The sequence below is a fragment of the Rhincodon typus genome, chromosome 2 (assembly GCF_021869965.1).
Source record: "Rhincodon typus isolate 14 chromosome 2, sRhiTyp1.1, whole genome shotgun sequence".
Classification (NCBI taxonomy): domain Eukaryota; kingdom Metazoa; phylum Chordata; class Chondrichthyes; order Orectolobiformes; family Rhincodontidae; genus Rhincodon; species Rhincodon typus.
Window position 1 is genome coordinate 128,537,617 of NC_063333.1, and position 20,469 is coordinate 128,558,085.

The 20,469-nt window shown below is 39.4% G+C and overlaps 1 protein-coding gene across 2 annotated transcripts in view; it reads left to right on the forward strand.

The window, feature by feature from the left end:
- col6a4a (collagen, type VI, alpha 4a) overlaps positions 1 to 20,469 on the forward strand; it is a 164,989-nt gene that overhangs the window by 109,323 nt on the left and 35,197 nt on the right. For both annotated transcript variants that reach the window (XM_048613282.1, XM_048613286.1), the window contains 8 exons: positions 4,111 to 4,173; positions 5,086 to 5,136; positions 14,838 to 14,873; positions 14,967 to 15,029; positions 15,402 to 15,464; positions 18,219 to 18,254; positions 18,360 to 18,396; positions 20,346 to 20,360. In XM_048613282.1, coding sequence (XP_048469239.1) covers positions 4,111 to 4,173; positions 5,086 to 5,136; positions 14,838 to 14,873; positions 14,967 to 15,029; positions 15,402 to 15,464; positions 18,219 to 18,254; positions 18,360 to 18,396; positions 20,346 to 20,360 — 364 coding nt within the window. The remainder of the gene's footprint in view (positions 1 to 4,110; positions 4,174 to 5,085; positions 5,137 to 14,837; positions 14,874 to 14,966; positions 15,030 to 15,401; positions 15,465 to 18,218; positions 18,255 to 18,359; positions 18,397 to 20,345; positions 20,361 to 20,469) is intronic.

A 20,469-nucleotide genomic window follows, 5' to 3' on the forward strand; every position in this document is an offset into this window, starting at 1 on the left:
GGGTTGATCCCCTGTCTTGATGGTAATGGTTGAGTGGGGGATATGCCGGGCCATGAAGTGACAGATTGTGCTAGCATACAGTTCTGCTGCTGTTGATGGCCCACAGTGCCTCAAGGATGCCCAGTCTTGAGCTGATAGATCTGTGTGAAGCCTGTCCCAATTAGCACGGTGATAGTTCCACACAGCATGATGGAGGTTATTCTCAGTGTGAAGGCTGGACTTGGTCTCCACAAGGACTGTGCGGTGGTCACTCTTACCGATACTGTCATGGACAGATACATCTGCACCTGGCGGATTGGGAAGAATGAGGTCAAGTATGTTTTACCGTTTTGCTGGTTCTCTCACCACCTGTCACAGACCCAGTCTAGCAGCAGTGTCCTTTAGGATCTGACCTGCTCAATCAGTAGTATTGTTGCTGAGCCACTCATGGTGGTGGACATTGAAATCCCCACTGAACTGAATGGATGGTTAGGCCATTTCAGAGGGCAATTGAGAGTCAACCACATTGCTGTGGGTCTGGAGTCACATGTAGGCCAGACCAGGTGAGGATGGCATATTTCCTTCCCTATTGTATGAGATAGTTTCAGATAGGGACTAAAAAGATGAAAATTTAGATTTTTAGTAATATTCAGCAGCCTTGAAACTGCATTTGTTGAAATCGTCAGCAGTTACAAAATTGGCCCGAGTAATAAAGTTCCTTGTTCAAGTCTGATTTAGAATGATAGATATAATTAGATCTGAAAGTACAGGAAGTTTAAACAGAATTGGAAATGTTAGGCATGAAGTCTTGCATGCATTCAAAATAACATCAGTTACTTCAGTAGCTTACAATGTCATTGTTCAGATCAGATCATGAAATAGGAATGACAAAAGGCTTTGGCCTAAACTTTCTGGTCAGTGTCAGACCCCTCTTTCTGACACTGAACAGGGAAGCAAACAGCCACTGACCTTCCTCTGATTCTCATGGCCGACTTTCCAATGTAGGATACATCAGAAATCTTTCAGCACAGGAACATTGAGAGGGAGGAGCACAGAGGATCAGAGCAGAAGTCATGCTTGTTTTTTATGGCTATTGTATTCTGTTAAGTAACAGTTTAAATGACCCAGGATTTCATGTATTAATAGGAGTATGAGTGATTGGGTGAAGGTGTAGATGTTTAAGTGGATTGGATGGATGAGAAAGGGTTAGAGGTTGGGTGGCAGGGTGGTATGTTATTAGTGTGGCATTTGGATATGTGAGGAGGCTTGGCAGGTGAGTAGGGTGATAGGTGTTTAAGACTGTGAGGTTAGGGGAGTTGGGTTGGGGAAATTGGATGGTTATGGCCATGGTTGAGAGTTGTGGTGTTGGTTGGGGTGTCAAGGCAGGGTGGATATGAATGTCAGGAGGATTTAGGAGGTTGTGGATGTTGCAGTGTCAGGAGTAGGGGGAGCTGAGATGTGGAAAGAGATGAGGTTATTAGGAAAGATTTCTATGGTGATGATAGAATAGGTTGCTGGGTGTTGGAGGGGCTGGGAGAGTTGATGGGAAGTGTGATATTATTTACTTTTGAGTTTGGACTTTTGATATTTTAAGCTATTGGCGTAAGAATTTTCTGTTTGTCTGGAGGGATTTAATGATTAACTTGTAAGTATTTCTGTACCAGTGATGACTTTCTATAAAACACAATGTGAGAGAAAGACTTCCTTGAGAATAATGGTTTTTTGTTTACATTGGGAGAAATTTACAATTGAAAAAACAACAGCTGTGCGTTTAGCTTCAGTTTGAAAGGTCAGGGATGGTTTATTTCTTTCTTTTGACGAGAGGAAACGTGACTTGCTTAGAAAGGTCTTTTTGTGTTTCAATTAAGCAATTCTGCCGAAGTCTTGCTGAAGCTGGATATGTAATGCAGTTGTTCATGAGAAAAAAAGTTCATTCCAACTGTTAGGAATTAAATTATCTCCATGTAATGAGTTTCGTAAAAGTTCCAAACTTAGGCAATTCTGCAGAGGTCTCGCTGAAGCTAGATATGTAAAGCAGTTGCTCCTGAGGAAAAAAGTTCATTCAAACTGTTATGAATTAGATTACCTCCATGTAATAAGTTTTGTAAAAGTTCCAAACCAGAAGTGTTTGGGTAAAACCCTAAAGGGTTACTTGAAGTTGAGAAAATCTAAGCTCAGTTGTATGAAGGCTCCAGGAAGAGGCTATCAGACTTATAATACTCGGAGCTGAAGCCACAGATAAATAAAACTTATAGAGGTGAAGAGAAGGGAATTCTCTCTGTTGTGAGTACTATAATACAGTGCTTTTTGGATTAACGGGATTTTACATTTTTACCTAAGTGTTTTGAAATCTTTAAACATGTGTTATATGTAAATAAATGGTTTATTCAATTTTATCTTCACTTCATTTGCATCAATAAACTTGTTTTATTGCTAAAACCAAATCTCTGCATTGCATGCTTATGTTTCAGTGAGAGACCACCTCATTATAAAACAAAAAGACAAAAAGAAACAAAAGTTTTTGAGAAGAATTGTAGCTCAGGTTGTGATTGAGGTTGTAGACTTGCTCGCCAAGCCAATATGTTTGGTTGCTGGTGTTTCATCACGCTGCTAGGTAACATCGTCAGTGCGCCTCCGGTGAAGCGTTGGTGTTCTGTCCCACTTGTTATTTATATGTCTCAGTTTGCTGGAGTGATAGGCATTACTTCTGGTTCTGTTTTTCAGTGGTTTGTACATTGGATCCAGTTCAATGTGTTGTGATGTTATATATTTAAAATATATATACAAAATATCATGCAAGAAATGTGAAAAACATTACATAGACCAAACTGGAAGAAAACCGATAATAATGATACATGAACACCAACCAGCCACCAAGAGACACAACCAGTTCTCACTGGTCTCAATACACACGGACAAAGAAGGACACAAATTTGACTGGGACAACACATCCATAATAGCACAAGCCAAACAGAGATATGCCAGGGCATTCCAACTGGAACTCTATCAGCAAACACATTGAACTGGACCTGATATGAAAACCACTGATAAACAGAACCAGAAGTAGTGACAACCACCCCAGCAAACCGAGGCATATAAATAACAAGCGGGACAGAACACCAACGCTTCACCGGAGGTGCACTGACAATATTACCTAGCAGGGTGATGAAACGTCTGCAACCAAACCCACCAGCTCAGTGAGCAAGTCTACAACCTCAAAAAGAAACAAAATATAAGCTGTGAAGCTGGATTTCAATCTGGGATTTGATTTGTCTGGTAATAACATCAGCTAGGACCTTAACAAATGGTAGTATCAAGGAGGCTAGGAGAGAGAGGGACAGTTGGCAGTTAGGATGGGTCAGTTGTATAGATACCCAGAAGTTAGATATGGCCTTATTTTGTCTAGATTTCCTATGTAACTATCCAGGTTAGTGAGTTAGGTTTGTCCTAAGTCTCTGACTCTAACTCAGAATCTGAGACATTTAATGCACAGGGTCCCAGGGAGCAAAGAAGTGGCCCGTCAGATGTTTAACCTTTTGCGATAATTTCTATGAAGTCAGTGAGTCAGAATCTTTGGGGATATATCCCATTTCCAACTTTGCAGAGTCCGGAAGATCTGATCCACTTGTTTATTCCATTCACAGGATGAAGGCCAGCACTTGTTGCCCATTCCTAACTGTCCTTAGAAGGTAGCACTGTGTTGCTTTTCTTGAACCACTGCAGTCACTGTAGGAACATCCACAATGCTACCAGGGCATATCTTTTAATCATTTGGGGCTTTACAGCACCACATGGTAGTTGATTGTAGCTTTTACAGTTTGTAGCTCGTGAAGAAATTCAGTTTCTGTATATGTGAGGAATTGTTGCTAATTTAGGATAAGATTTTATGAGCTGCCTCCTTCAGATTGAGTTTGTTGCATCAGGGACTTTATAATAGTGGTGGGGGGGAATAGGAAAAATCACAGTAGTTGTTAATAACTCTACAACACTCTAGAGCTGATTAACTATGTATTTCATGTATAAGCGTTGTTCTGAAAGTGTCAAATAGTAACATATACCTACCCCCATCATATCTGGAATATAATTGTATTATCAACCAAATACTAACCAGTTTCTTGGGATATTTAACAGGGTCAACCTGGAAATCCTGGGGAGAAAGGCATAGAAGGAGTAGATGGACCTCGTGGCATTATGGTGAACTTTGTTTCCTTTCAATTTATTCTTCTTTCTAACACGTTTTCTGTGCAAATAAACAATGAATGACAAATGATCTGAAAGAGAAAGAAAGTTGAAGGTCCATTTCCTGGTCATGTTGAAGTATCTCCTTGATTGTATTCTTCCTTATCTTTTACTCAACTTCAAACTGTAGTACGTTTTTTCCAAGAATTAATAGGTTGAAATAACAACATATTGTTTGCATTTGAAAAGTTCAAATACGATTTGCTATTTATAATACTGTAGGAGATTACAATTTTTCAAACAGCAGAAAGGATACAATAATGAAAGGTTGCTTCTGTGAAACAAATAGGATTGTTTCAGGCTAATTTTAGAAAGTAATATTTTCACCGGATGGATTTTAGTAACTTAATTGAAAATCATGCATTTCTTTTCACCCTATGAAAGAGTAGTTATAGTTCTGATCCTTTTTCTCAATCCAGTAGCTGTGTCAGACCGTACATGAGTGAAGCATCCCTATGCAACCAAATAATGCATTGTAAGCAGCCCAATACCAAGAATTAACCCATTTAGTAGTAACATTGCACAATTCATTTAATATTCTGCCTACAATATTCATTTGTCGATGTAGGGAATTTAAATATCACACATTAATCTAGCTTTATACAAGCTAAAATAACTGGTCAAATTTTAGTCAGTTGGAATATTTTGCCATTGCACAGATGATAAGGTGAAAAGTTTAAAAGACTTCAATTTGAATGACAAGCCTGAAACATCAAAACCTTTTCCTTTTTTTAGAATGAAACTATTGAAGTCACATTGCAACTATCTTTTGTTTTGATAGAATCTACATTTTAAATCAATAAATCACGTAAAAAAGTGTTTGCAAATTTTGTGACTGTATTGCAAAATATGTTGTTTATCATACAGGGGCCAGATGGCAAGAATGCATTTGGATCCAAAGGAATAAAAGGAAGAAAGGTAAAACAATTATTATTGTTGTTGCATGTAGTGTTAATTAAGAGTCCCAATGAAAGCATGAGTGAGGGTATCAGAACTGATGCATTGTGCCACATTTCTATCTCATGGTCCTTGCAAACATTATATTTACTCTCTATTCTGCTACTTGATCTGAAAAACACTACTTGCTGTTTTTAAAGTTTGTTTTGAAAAGATGTGTCATTCAAATGTTGATTATTGTTTAACCCATTATAGCAGCAACGTTCCTGGAAAGGCAGATCATTGATAAATTGCAACTGACTTATCATTTGACTTATCAAATAACAAAATTTTGCTAACTGTTAGAAATGAGAGGGATTAATCAAAATGGAGAATGAATTTTCTCATCAGATGTAATGCTTAGCTTGCTTCTATGTTTCTGTGATGTTATTTTTAGGCATCTTTTAAATTAAATGGTTTAAAGTATACGGAAAAACAAACAATGTAACAAGAACACGCTAACCTCTTGGCTCGAAACCCAAATTCAGTGGCTCCTAAACTGAAAAATAAATGGGCTGTCTGGGAAGGCAAAGCAGGACTCGAATGTTAATTAAAGTCTGCATACCATTGTATCACTGGAATGTGACTAATTTTATTTACAAATAGTTGTTTTGATGACAAAAAAGAAAAAGACCACAAATTTCCTTGATGCCTGGGGCACACAGATGACAAGAAAAGTTGGTTGGGACTTTGAAATGTTGACCAGTGTTCGGGGAGAGAAGACAAAACTAGTTTCCAGTGGGGTCCAGGGTAGCAGAGTTCCAACCATCTTAAAGAAAGTCACTTAATTCACTAAGGATTGTTTTTCCTGCCAGAATTTCTGCGGCTTCCACCAACTTTCCATGAATAGTCTAGAGACAAAGAAGAATTAATACCAAGTCCATTGACAAAATTTGCCCATCATGGCTCTTGGTGGAAATGTGCATGTGCTGCAAATACCATTTTGGGCACCAAACAGCACTCACAGACAGCACACAATTAACCACAAATCTTCATTGCACACCATTTGGATCCAAAATTCCTGCTCAGATAATGTCAAGTGTGGGGAATCACTGGAGTATGTAGAAACTGAGCAGCAGTCCTTTGGCTCTGATATCTTTGGCAATGGCATCAGTGCAGTGTTGACATGCGGGTGGGGGTATGTCAGTCAGAAGGGCTATTACTAGTAGCAGCAGTAGTGCTGGGTACAGTGCCCAATCTTGGCCTTACAGGGCCTCTAAAGAAACCTGGTGAAGGTATCTTTTGTTCTAGATAGTAGTAGTAAAGGGAAACAATTTAGTTATTTTGGTGAGCAAATCAAACCATTAAAAAATGACGCAGCTCAGAGGCACGACAAAGGAAAATGACTTATGGGTAAGATGGTAGTGCAGAATACCAGCCAGGTTAATAAAAGAGGTTGTTTTACCATCTTCAGCTTGTCAACTGGAAGAGAAGGTCAGTTGATGAGGAAGTTCAATGTATGACAAAGTGTATGAGGTATAGGAGTATCGTAGTCTTTGATGCTTTCATCTGATCATGGTCTCAATCTTGGGCATCCTAGTAATGTTCAGCACCACTGCCTCAATGGGGGTCAGGGTATAGTGTCACACCTTCGAGTTAACACCAGTGTGTGCCACCTTTTCCGACAGGGGAGAGGGAATTGTGTCAGTGAGTATTGTGAAATCTGATTGGTTGAAATGGCTGCTATGGTTTTGTAATTATCAGTATGACCAAGCTTTGAAAGTATTTGTGAGTCTTGAAACAGTGCTAATTGTTGGCAGATGAGAGATGGGGATGAAGTGAAATGAGCAGTGGCTGAAGTGCATTGTGTAGTTGGTACAATATGGCATCTGGAGCTGCATATACTGATCTTAAACACTTGTATAAAGTCATTGATCCTCTTGCAGCACTGCGTCCAGTTCCTTGAAGCTTGATGTCTGGCGTTAACCTCCATAAGTGGTTGCTCCAAGTGCCTTTTGATCATCTGTAGATACAGAACTTTAGTCCTCTTTTACACTTCTTCCACCAATGCCTGCAGGAGATCTTGCAAAATTTTGCAACCTATGCTGTCCTATGTTATGCTGTTTTTCACTGGTATTAGACAGCTTGATTTTGGCACTTTGCAGATGTATCCAGCCAGTGTTGATGATACAAGCTGGATGTTGCCATCATTTAAAACAGCCAGCAGGAGTAGGTGTGCTGTCTGTATTGCATTGATATAGGTTATTTGTGCTTCATAATCTCCGTGCCAGGTTTCAGGCAATCAAACTAAACCTCCCTGAGAGCTTCAAGTGTTTAATTTTTGGTTGACTTGATAGCATGTCCTTCAGAGGGCAGAATTGTATCGCTCTTAAGTAAAGGATTTGAAAAAAAAGCACTTGTATTTTGCACAGCCCAGTTTCTGATTCAGAGCTGTATGTAATTATCGCTTGGATTGGAGAATATGGTACAGAGACTCAGGACCATTATATGTAATGCATTCAAATTTTTGGTGAATGAAAATTAACCAGAGAAAAATTAATAATGCCATGAAATTGGTGCTCTGACTTCAATTCCTAATTCTCTGGTCCATGTTACACAGATTGCTTCTCATATTCTAACATTGTATATAGAAGGTTAACACACTGTCATGGAATTAACCCTTGCACATACACCCTAAATCATAGCATCAGGAAAACATGAAAATTATTTATATTTGTTGGCTAATGTAACTTGCCAAAAACATTGAGTTGCCTATCTACAACAATGTATTAACTACTCGGGACTGAAATTTGTTTGAGGACTATTTTAGCAAAATCATAAGCTCACTTAAAGTGACGTATTTAGAACTTGGTTCAAGTCACATCCAATAATTTGTTGCAAGTATGATGTGATCACTTAAAATGGAGCACTTCAATATTAAGATTCTTTAGTTCATGACACAAAGAGAATTTGCTTACCTAATATTGCCAATTCTAATTTAACAGAGGTGAGAACCACTTGGACACAAGGACAATGTGCTTATTTTATGTTGCAAATTCTAATGTAATGGAGATCTAAACCACTTGACAACAAAATAGTTAAGTAATCTCAGTGATTTTCAAAGTAAATTTCATATTCACTTCCAAACTTTAAGATAAGCCACATCTAATCCACCCGGTACAAATAGACGGTGCTACAAGTTTGATTCTGTAATTCTCTGCTTCCATTCAGTAAGAGTTTTTGTTGGGAAATCCATGCTTCAGGGCTAGAGAGCTATTTCTGAGCAGTGCTGTCTTTGAGTTTGACTTCCCTGCACTGAGTACAAGAAACACTGGATCACTTCTTACAAAAGTTTGCAACTTAAAATAACTTTACTCAGATGCTAGTTACTTTAGAGGTATCTGCAATGTTGCAGTAAATAGTATGAAGTCAGTTAAAATACAGATAGTTGAGTAGGAAGTTGATATATAATACACTTGTAATAATATTTTAACATTATCATAGCAATAATGGTGCCATAGGAAGACCAGAAATTTTGATAAATTGCACCCTTAATAAAACAGAGAAAAAGAAATTAGTCAAGTTTTATTTCAATATGCAGTAGCCAGTATATGTAAATTGAACAATCAATTTGATTAACACAAATTTCCTTAATTTCCCATATATTTTTAAACACAATGGTTTTAAAAATGTTAAAAATGTGTTTATCTTAGTTTTTTTTTCTAATTTGCCACTGTAACTCCAGTCCACATCCTGCGTAGATCACGTAAGTGGTATTCCCACTGCACTTCAGCCTGTAAGAACCCAAGTGGCAATTCTTCATGTGACAGTGCAAACCCAGTGTTGCATTAACAATATTTCATCTCCAAATCAAACAACTGGAATATCACACAGGTAAAACTTCTGTTTGTCAATATAGTTGGATATTCTCCCTAAGCAGTAAGACACCTTGACTATAACGCTTATGAACAGATTGGTAAGATGTAGTGATTGGAAACAGCTGGATCTTGTTGACTACGAGATCCTTAATTGGGTTTGTTAACCTGGGCCAATCAGGAAAGTCTCGCCTGACCAATATAACCAGGAGATTAGGATCTCCTCAGTTCAGGGGACTGACTCTGAGCTGCTTGGCCACAGTGTACTGTGCACAAGTAAATAAAGGAAGAGTTGGTGATGGGATGCTGGCCTCTGTGCAGTTATTTCCATAGCGACAGCAGAGAACAATACCTGGCTGAAGAATATTTGCTCGCCACAGTCATCTTAGAGTTGGGTAGCATTTCTGGCTTCATGCCTTGATCAGAGAAGCTTGACACATTTGATCCTGCTGTCAAAGATTGGGCCCAGTATGTGGAAAGAATGCAATATTTTTTCTGGGTAAATGACATTGGGGCAGATGAAAAGCAATGAGTAATCCTTCTGACTGCTTCTGGACCCGCAGTATTTTTGGTTTTAAGGGGCTTGACATTCCCAGAGGCACCAGACACTAAAATCTTCCAAGAGTTTATGGAGTTGGTTAATGAATATTACAACCCCAAACCTCCTGTAATTCTGAGACGCTATCGGTTTTATTCAGTTGTTAGAGAACTGGGGGAATCTGTATTGGGATTTTTGACGAGATTGTTAGGACTGGCAGAGGCATATGATTTTGGGTTAACCCTGATTGAGATGCTGAGATGTGGGAATAATGATGTAACTATGCAGAAGTGCGTGCCAGCTAAAGCCCAACTGGACTTCAAACAGACACTACAACTTGTCATTAGTAAATGCAGCAAGAGTAACATAGGAGCTGAAGGGCATCCTGATGGATGTGGACACCCTCACCTGCCTGACTGAACTTGGGGAACACAACTTGAGAGTAGGCAATTGCAAAGCCTCACTTAGGACGTATCCTGAGCAGAGGCACGCTAGACCAGTTTACAGGATAACCCTACAACAAAGCTGAGCCTCGGACAACTGGCTAAAATTTTCTTCAGGATTTGGGCCGGCAAGCCATTGTAGCTGTTTCCAGTATGCGAGACAACAATGGAGTCTGAGAAGGCCTGACTTAAGTAAGAAAACTCATAGCCAGGAGAGTGCACACCCTGGAAAGTCCCCCTACATGTAGGTTGGAACAATTAAATTGCTTAGTGACATCCAAATCGGAACCGATTAAAATTAATGTTTGGTTAAATGGTCACCCTATTCCAGTGGAGGTTGATACCGGCAGAACTGTATCGGTGGTTGCAGAATCTATCTTTAACAAGAATCACTTGGGACCCCAACCCTTAAGTTCGTGCAAGACCTCAGCCAGACTGAGAACATACACTGGGAAACAGTTGTAGATTAAGGGTGTGACTTCGGTTCCAGTCTCCTATGAGAAGCAGTTGGTGCAGTTATCACTGATGGTAGTAAAAGGCCCGGGCCCAAGCCAGTTGGGGTGGAATTGGTTGAGAAAGATTCACCTGGATTGGCTCAACATTTTTAGTTGGAAAATGGCTGCCTCAGTGAAATCCTGGTGAAATACCCAGTAATATTGCAGGAAGGGCTTGGGAATATCAAAGGGTCTAAAGCCACTTTACATGTTGACCAGGAAGCAATTCCAAGATTTTGCAAGGCCCGCTCAGTGCTATTTGCCTTGTGGGCAAAAGTAGAAGCGGAAATCAGGAGGTTGGAGAGTGAAGGAATCATCAAATCAGTGCAGTTTGAGAAATGGGCAGCTGATTGTGAAATCTGATGGCTCAGTTTGTCTTTGTGGAGACTTTAAGCAAACGGTAAACTGCTTCTCACAGCTGGATAAATACCCGATCCCTTGCACACAGGACTTGTACGCAAAGTTGGGGGCGGGATGGGGGGTTGTTGGGGAGCTGTCCTTTATGAAGTTGGACATGAGCCATGCCTACCTGCAATTGTGACTGGATGAGGAGGGTTTATATCAATCTACAAGACTATCATTTGGGGTATCATCATCCAGCGGGCCATGGAGAACATTTTATAAGGGTTACCCCAGGTTGCCATTTATCTGGATGACGTATGAATAAGAGGGAAGACCAATAAAGAGCATTTGGAGAACTTGGACTTTGTGCTTAAACATTGCTCCCAGGCAGGTGTATGCATAGAAGGGGAAATTGTGTGTTCCAGGCACCCCAAGTGACTTACTTAGGTTACAGAGTCCACAAAACCAGGTTACACCCATTGGAACATAAAGTGAGGGCAATCAAAGGAACCCTAGCTCCCAAGTCTGTTCCGGAGCTTAGGTCTTTCGTTGGGTTAGTGAATTATTACGGAGAATTCGTATGAAATCTGGTGTCCATCTTGGCACCTTTACACCTGCTGTTGTAAAAGGATCAGCCTTGGAAACGGTGGTGTAGCGAAGAAGTAGTCTCTAGGGAAGTGAAAAATCAGCTATCGTCATCCTGAAGTGAGAGGTGGTGCTGACGTGCATATCCTTCCTGTATGGTAACAGGGTAGTATTGGCTCACCGGTGGCATAACGGAGGGGAACGCCCAATAGCGTGTGCTTCCTGGACTTTGGCTGATGCCGAATGCAAATATGCCCAAATAGAGAAGGAAGATTTGGCAGTTGTCTTTGGTGTGAGGAAGTTCCACCAGTACCTTTACAGCTGGAAATTTGTCATAGTAACAGATCACAAACCCCTGCTAGGGCTACTGAAAGAAGACAAGGCGTTGCCTCTGGTGGAATTCAGCATTGGGCCCTTATTCTCAGCGCATACAAGTACAAGTTAGAATAACATCCAGCAAGCCAAGTGGCTAATGCGGATGCCTTGAGCCGCCTCTCATTGGCAGATACTCCACCAGTGGTGCCTCCCCTGGAAGTGCCTGTTTTGTTTTTAAAATTCCTGGGCACCCTTCCAGTCACCACTGACAATATCTGACTGTGGACACAAAAAGATCCTGTCCTAGTGAAATCAAAACAGCTGGTGGTAATGGGGAAAACAGAAGGGCCATCACAACCAGGGTTTAACCCTTTCTGGACCTGACAAGACCAAATCACCATAGAGGATGGCATCTTGCTGTGGGGAGCAAGGGTGATTATCCCAAGTGAAGATTGCTGCTAGACACTGGCTGAACTCCACCAGGGTCATCCACGGGTTTCCAAGATGAAGATGTTAGCAAGAAGCTACGTCTGGTGGCCAGGGTTGGATGCTGACATAGCTGTGTTGGTGGGGCAGTGCCCAGAGTGCCAACAGGGACAAAAATTGCCACCAGCAGCACCCCCACATTCTTGGAAATGGCTGGGTAAACCCTGGACTCGGTTGCATGTTGACTATGCCAGTTCTTCCATGGGTTCAATGTTCCTGATCATATTGGATGCCCATTCAAAGTGTTTGGATGTGCACGAAGTTCATTCAGCAAACTGAAGGGTGACAATTGAGAAGCTGCGAGCATCGTTCACAATACACGGACTCCCAGAAATATTGATTGCGGACAATGGGACACCATTTACCAGCTGGGAATTTGAATATTTCCTAAAGTCAAATGGCATGCAGCACATAAGGACAGCTTCATACCATCCATCATCCAATGGTTTAGCAGAAAGAGCAGTCCAAGCGCTGAAGGCAGGCTTGAAGAAGCAGCCTACTGCTTCACGCAATACCAAACTGTCCCAGTTCCTGTTCGATTGTAGGACCACTCTGCATGCAACAACGGGGATAGGTCCAGCAGAGCTGCCGATGGGGAGAAGAGTCTGCATCAGGTTAAACCTGATATTTCCAGACATGGGTAGGAGGGGGTATGAAACGACAGCAAGAACTCCAATGCCGGCCACATTCCACCTCTAAGCGAGAGAGACAGTTTAGCTCAGGGGACAAAGTTTGGTGCTGGAATCAAGGAAATGGCCCTGTATGGGTACGAGGAGAGGTTGATGCGAGGTCAGGTCGTGTGACTTACAAAATTTGGTAGGTGATACAGTCCTGAACAAATATCTGAATCACCTGAAAGCTGTTACCTTGCAAACGGTGCAGGAGCAAAATATACCTGGCCCCTCAGAACAGCCAGAAGGCCTGCCAGAAACTGTAGATTCTTTTCCTCTGTCCACTGTCAAGGAAAACTCAGAGTCCGAGATGGATGCAGCCTCGATATCACCGGAAGAAGAGGAGGAAACTCTCCCGAGACGCTCCAGATGCATGAGATGGGCTACGGTCTGGTACACGCCACTGGTGTCAGAGTTTGAGTCAGAGGAGCCCGACCTGGGGTGAAAGAAAAGTTACAAGAGAAGGAGCAGGCCTACATCCCCGGACTTACTAAGGGAGGGGTGGAACCAACTGGATCTTGTTGACCAATACAACCAGGAGATCAGAATGTCCTCAGTGTGCAGGGGACTGACGCCGAGCTGCCTAGTCACAGCCAGTGTACTGAGTACAAGTAAGTGAAGGCTAGCATGGTGATGGGATACCAGCCTCAGTGCAGTTATCTTATAAGAATTGAGGTTAATGGGTCTGAGTGTACAAAGTTATTACTGGTTTATTTGTAAGAAAACACATAAGCTATCAGAACAGACAAACTCACAGTGCTCATCCAGCTAGCACTGTTCACTCTGAAATGGTATTTCAATTTAAATGTTAAGAACTGGCAAGCTAGATCTACTCCTCAAGGCATAATTAATTAAACTAGCTGCTTGAACAATCAATAGCAATGCCTTGGAAGATTCCGTGCTTGCTGGGATAAGATGTCAGTTGACCAAGTCTACATAAAGGACTGAATCAATCTTGAAGTTGCATCACCAGATAGGAAGGAAAAGATTAAGAATCGCATTCATTTGGCAAGTTTAGGATATTTCGAAGCTTTGTTCAGTTAATGAATTATTTTTGAAATATAGTCACTCTTTTTACCTAGGTAAATGTGGTACCCAATGAAGCACTATGTCTTACAATCTATAAGTGAGGTAAATGGGCAGAAAACTGTTCTGGGTTCATGGATACATTGGCAGGGTATTGCAAGAAGCACCTTGCTCTCCCTAAATTATACCATCAGATCTTGTAAATTTAAAACTAGAAAAACTGTGTTGCTAATGCTAAATTGAGAATAAAGGATTGTGAAAATAAGTGGATTAGCTAGTACTATTTAACAAATAACTCCTGGATAACCTCTTCATTTAGATGAAACTTGTATAATATTCCATGGATGATTTATTATAAAGATAGAACCAAACATTGGTCTAGCTTCTTTAAATGTGGTCAATATCAGAGACTCAACAGTTAAAGATCGCAGAGCTAGTGTTTCTGGTTTCTGTCATCCTAATATAGGATAGCTAAGAGCTGTATTAACATTGGCTTTGTTGCCTGGCCCTCGAGATACAAATGCCTTCTATGTGCACTATTCAAAATGGCTACCTATCTGACAAGACAAGGGACATGAATGTAAGAAGACAAAGGGAGCCACAAGACGCTAGCTTTAACATTACTGGCCTACTTCTTTAACACTTATCAGCCCAGCTGCATTTCATCCTGTACAGAGAGGTCGCAAAGAACCAGGGGTGTGCCAATGAGGATTCGGACTGCACAATTGACCACTTGTCCTTTCTTCCTGATCATTGGGAATTGGATATTCTTTCCTGAAAAGCTCAGGAAAATCAACGTTTACAACTCATCGGGTGATTAAATAGTTCATATCTAATATTGTTTCCTCATAAAGGTACTAATAACACAGATAGCTCTAAATATTCCAGAGGAAAATAGTTAATACAATTAGTGATGATAATATATATTTTTGGACTAAAATGATTGCTCTTGAATCACATTTTTTTAGGGAACACGTGGAAATCCTGGAAATGCTGGTCCACAGGTAACCATCACAATTAATTAAAAGAGAATATTGATGTAAAATGTAAAGATACATTATTATGGCTTATCTGTATTTGTCTATCATGGATTTCAGGGAGAGGATGGAGATCCTGGATTCCCTGGTAATGAAGGATCAAAAGGAACAAGAGGTCGCAGGGTAAGATTTTCATTAAATTGCTATTCTGAACAACTCCATATAAAGGAAGTTCTAACTGCGCATCATAGGTCTCAGACGACCACTTCTATATGTGGTGTTTTTTTAATTGAACTTTCAATGATTTTATAAATATATTGGATTGTAACCACAGTAGAAAGAAGTTAATTCATTAGCTATTCCTGCAACCTCATTTATATCCCGTGTAACAGATCAATGAAATATTTAAGAAACATTTGACAATTCTGAAATGAAGTATATTAATAAGTTATAGTTACAACTGATGTGTAATTGTAGAATTTTTTTATAACTATCGCTGATATTTATTGTTGATGAAGTTTCAAGTGAAATAATGTGATATTCTTGTAATATTAGGGTAACATGGGCGTTCCCGGTGATCCTGGTGAGCCAGGCTCAATTGGAGATCCTGGAGAAACGGTAAGATATGTTCCACAAAATGAGTAAACCAATCACGATAATAATCAATGTGCAGACCAAGTTCTGGATAGGTGCCACAGCACATCAAATGAGATGTGCTTTGCCTGTAATACGAGTCTTTAGTACTATCACAACAATGATTTTTGATTATTATTCTTTCTCTATGGTTTTGTACTTACCGTCAACTTAAGCACATAAAATCAAAACACTTATCAAGACAAATGTCAGTAATAATGACAAAATTACTTCTAATACTTCACTCGTGCTCTGCCCAAACACAGGTCCTTAATTCAGCTTATTGTCTTTTGACTCTTTACCCTGAACTGTTTTCTTAGCAACTTTTTTGTCATTAGTGGTTGGTACTACCTTCCACTCTCAGGCGCAGGGTGAGGAGGCCTCAGCAGGAATGGGACTTATGCCAATAGTATGAGTTTTATTCTGAATCACATGCTAGCTGTACAGACAACTATGCCAATTGGCCCCCATTTCCCATACTTATCACAAGTTCAATCTAACCGCAAAACTAAACGACCTATACATTTTGAACTTTCGATAGTAGCCCGAGCATCCTCTGTTAGTCTTTTGGTGCATTGGCAAAAGTGACTTGTTCTCTATTGTTTGCTTTATGTATTGTGCCCAGATTTTTAGTTGATCAACATTTCACGCTCCTGTGCCTTGTTCTTGGAAAAGACCTTGCTGTTTACTGAGGGGCACTTATGAAACAGAAATGGTGCCTAAACTGAGTGACAGTGCCACTGGCACTGTAGTTGTTTGCTTTCTGAGAGGTGTGCATTATGTTATTAGGTACTTCCAGCTTGGCCTGTAGTGCATTCACCTTGTGAAGGATGTGTGGGCTCCCGTCTCTGATGACCCTGGACAAAACACTAAAATTATGTTATGATCTGGTTAGAGATCAATAACTTTTTGTTTAAAATAGAGAAATTTTGAGATCCCCTGTGCTTATTAAGAGAATAAACCACAAGATTTAACATTTTCAACAAATTTCACCATACACTTTAATAGATTAAAACAAGCTACTTTGAAATTTAAACTCTCATGTCCAGAATTAATGTGAGGTAAATATGATTTGATAGATAGACTGTGAAGGGACATCCCACAGGGTGCAAAAAGTAACAGATACCTCCAAGGCAGATCCCAGAGATTCCTCAGCAACCTGATAATTAAGAGTGACATTGTGGACCACCAAATCTCCTTTATAATGGATACCAATTCTTCACTCTTGAATATCTAGCTTCAAAACTGCCTCAATAACTGCTTACATCCTGGTTGTTCATTCTCTTCCCCTGAGATTGTATTCCACAGGATTCCCGAGGCTGCTCACTGAGACCTACTCATGGATAATGGCAGGTTGCAAATCAAAATGTTCTGACCCAAATAATGCCAGGAACCAACTGTTAGCACATGTAGATAAAAGAATAGCCAGAGAAGGAAATACATTTTCTAAGTAAACTTGTTAGACCACTTGAGTGGGGGAAGCATCCCAGGATCACTGCTATTTCTAATATTTATTCATAACTTGTATTTAGAAACTGAGTAAACATTGTGAAATTTACATCATGGAGGTCAAAACCCTGGAATCATTAATGAAAGAGTAATGTATACCTTTCAGCCTTTAAATTACATTTACAGGGTTTATAGATGTTTAAGGGGTGATTTGATAGCTGTTATTAGAATTTTGAAAGAACTAATCATGTAATTAGATAGAAACTGGTGTGCAATCCTAAAACAAGAGGATATGATCTTAAAATCAGACACAGACCAAAGGATGATTGAAGTGGGGAATTCCCTCTAACATAAAGTAGTAGATGCTAATTCAATTAATAATTTTAAATCTGAAATTAATGAAATTTTGTTAGCTAAGGGTATTAAGAGTGTTGAAGCCAGGTCAATTAGGATATACATCAACCATGGTAACATTGAATAACAGAACAGGCTTGAGGATCTAAATGGCCTTTTCTGGTTCCAGTATTCCTCAATCTTAACAGTTCATTTAACACTCGCTTTGAAAGAAAATAGCATGTAAGGGTGTAGTGCTTGAAACGAGGTGGATCTTGTTGGCTATGAGATCCTTGAGTGGGTTTTTTAACCTGGACCATTCAGGGAGTCCTGGCTGACAGATATTAGCAGCAGATTCAGAGTCTCCTGTCTTTTAGGGATTGGTCCCAAGGTGGCTGGTCAGAGGCTCTGCACTGTGCACATGTAAATAAAGGCTGACTGGGTGACAGGATACTGGGCTCAGTGCAGTTATTTCAAAGGATAAGATTTTAGAAAATGAAAATCTAGATTTAAGTCAATTTTTATTGCATTTCCTATGGCTCAGTAAGTTCATTGAGAGAATAATTGAGTCATACATCTAAGAAATGTCCAAGATTTAATAACAATTGGATTTTGCAACTTAGATGTTCTCAACTGAGGCAACAGTAGGAGTACTTCTATCTCACTGCTTTAAGCAGCAAACAAAAACACAGCCAGATTTCAGCTCCTGCTTATATTCTAGCGATTGCCATGAAACTGTAGATATTGAGTGAGGTTAAGACCAGATTCTGCTGTCATATTATTTATGACCAATGAGTTAAAAATGAGTTCAGAGCTACTTGGGCAGAACAGTGAAATGTGGTGATGACACAATATTCTGAAAAATGCCAATAGCTTCAGGGCAAAAGGGGAGAAAACATTAATAACACTGAAAAAAATTGTATCCTTTGAACAAGTTTTATTTTTCCTTTATTTCAGGGCCAGAAAGGACCACCAGGTCATGCATTGGAAACGGTATGTAACTTGCTGTATATGTAAAAAGTAATTGTGTATCAAATTGTAGGTTTTTTTTCCCTAAAAGTTTATTTGTAAACTTTAGTTTTCTCATTTTCTTTGCAGTCTTGTGGCCTTATTGCATATATACGAGAGAGCTGTCGTAAGTAACAATTCTTTTATAAGTTTCGTCTCAGCGTTTTAAGCTCCAGTCTTACAACAAAGTTGGGAAAATTGAGAAAAGTATTGTACTTGAAGGTTTTCATGGGAATGTGAAACCAAATTGTTTTCATATTTCTTTAGATTGTAAAGATGGTATCTTTTTATTTCACTCTTGAGTGTAAACTGAAGTAGTAAACGAACTGTTTTAAAACTAAAGGTGTGGAAAGATTAGTTGCACTTTTAAAAAGCAAGTTATTGAAATTCATTGTAGGTCGTGTTAACACTACTGCTTCATTCAGACAGTGTGGGGAGCCTGTTTATACATGGGCTGGCACCAGGGCATATCTGCAAATTGAGAGTCGGCGACAGGTTGCTGGCTGATGTATGGAGTTGTAATTGGGAATGACAAAGGCCATCAGTCTAATGACACCTGGCTTCTGGCTAGCTGAACAGCTTGTGGGTGTGCAGAATACTGGCAGAAGCTTTCAGACTGCTGCAAAAGGCATATAATGTTCTTTCCCTCCAAGTTTCTTTGAAAAAAATCAACTCTGAAGAAAGTCACATTATTTTCGCTCACCAGTTTCTCGTCTTCTGCAAAGAATTGCAAAGAACAGAAAATCCAGGAAAGCAAAAGGAACATCTGTGCAAACCCTGTGTAGTTGTCCCATTGAATTGCTTCCCCAGTTTTCTCCCTCCACTGATGTCTCCAAGTATCTCCTTGTGTCTGTCTGTATGCGCATGTGGTGGGGGAGTTAATATAAGGTTACATACAATAGCATATGTATTCTCTCAAACAGTTATTACACTGGTGTTACCTAAGTTTTAATGGATAATGTCAACATTACAAAATTGTGTCAAGGAATTTAATATAAGTAGGTTTAGTGCTTGTACAGGAACAGAAGCAGTTGTAAAATAACTCCATGATCAACACTATATTTTCACAAGGTATTTTAGATTGTAATTGATATCCTAACATAGAAATTAGACATAGTCACCTCATTTTAGATTTACCCATTTAATTAACTGAAGGATGAGCAGCACAGATTATTCAGTGAGTAGAAATATGCATCTTGCTGACTGCTTTTGTTTCCTTTGAACAAATCAATCACCATCTGATCCCAAGTTAAGCACCAAAGCCATCTCTAACTACCCAGTAAAAATCAACTGAACACAGACAGGGATTCCTGTGACCCTCCTAGTCTTTATGGCTCAGATACTGAATGTTTTAATCAGCAGAATGAATGAGGGAGCCTCCAGAATGTCTGTTTTGCTACTGTGGAATCAGTAATTCAGAAGAGACAGCCCCATAAAATGTTGAATCACATGATAAAGCTTTCTGTTTGCTTTCTCTTCAAAGTGAATGTTTGCTATAACATCTCCTTTAATCAGGGTATCATACAAGATTTTTTTGGACTGTTGTTAGTGATCAATGAATCAAATCAAGTTTGAAATGCAATTTGGAGTTTGTTTTTAAATACAGAAAGTAGATAACCTTGCCTTTGCATCATATTTTCTCAAGATACTCAACTAGAAACCAATGAAATATAAGGAAGACAAAAATAAAGGAATGGCAGCCTCAAGACTAAAGTCAAGCAGTCTTTCAGTTTGTGCCATTGTGTCTGCAGCCATTTCTCCTCCTTAATCTCAACACTAATAATTGATTGAAGTATTCAATCCCACCCCTTTTTAATAAGACTGAAATATAGTTCTCAAGACTACAGCTTTGTAAACAGAAAGATATCCTTCATGGTAGCATAACTAAAACTTTTCTGAGGTTTAGCAATCTCACATATTTACATTAAATTAAGCTGCAAAACCATTTATAAAATGTGTTTTTTCAGATACCAATAGTTAGACTATTGATTATTGTAGTAGTTTAAATTAACAGGTGATAATAAAAATGTTACATTGGAAATTCATCATTAATTTTACTTTTCTTTTCTTCTTTAGCTTGTTGTTCACAAAGTAAGTAATCATCATAGAGGTTTGCAAATTAAAACATTTGCCGATCCTTTGAATTCTGTCCCTTGCTTGTTTGAATATATGATACTTTTTAATATTTTGCTTCTCTGCA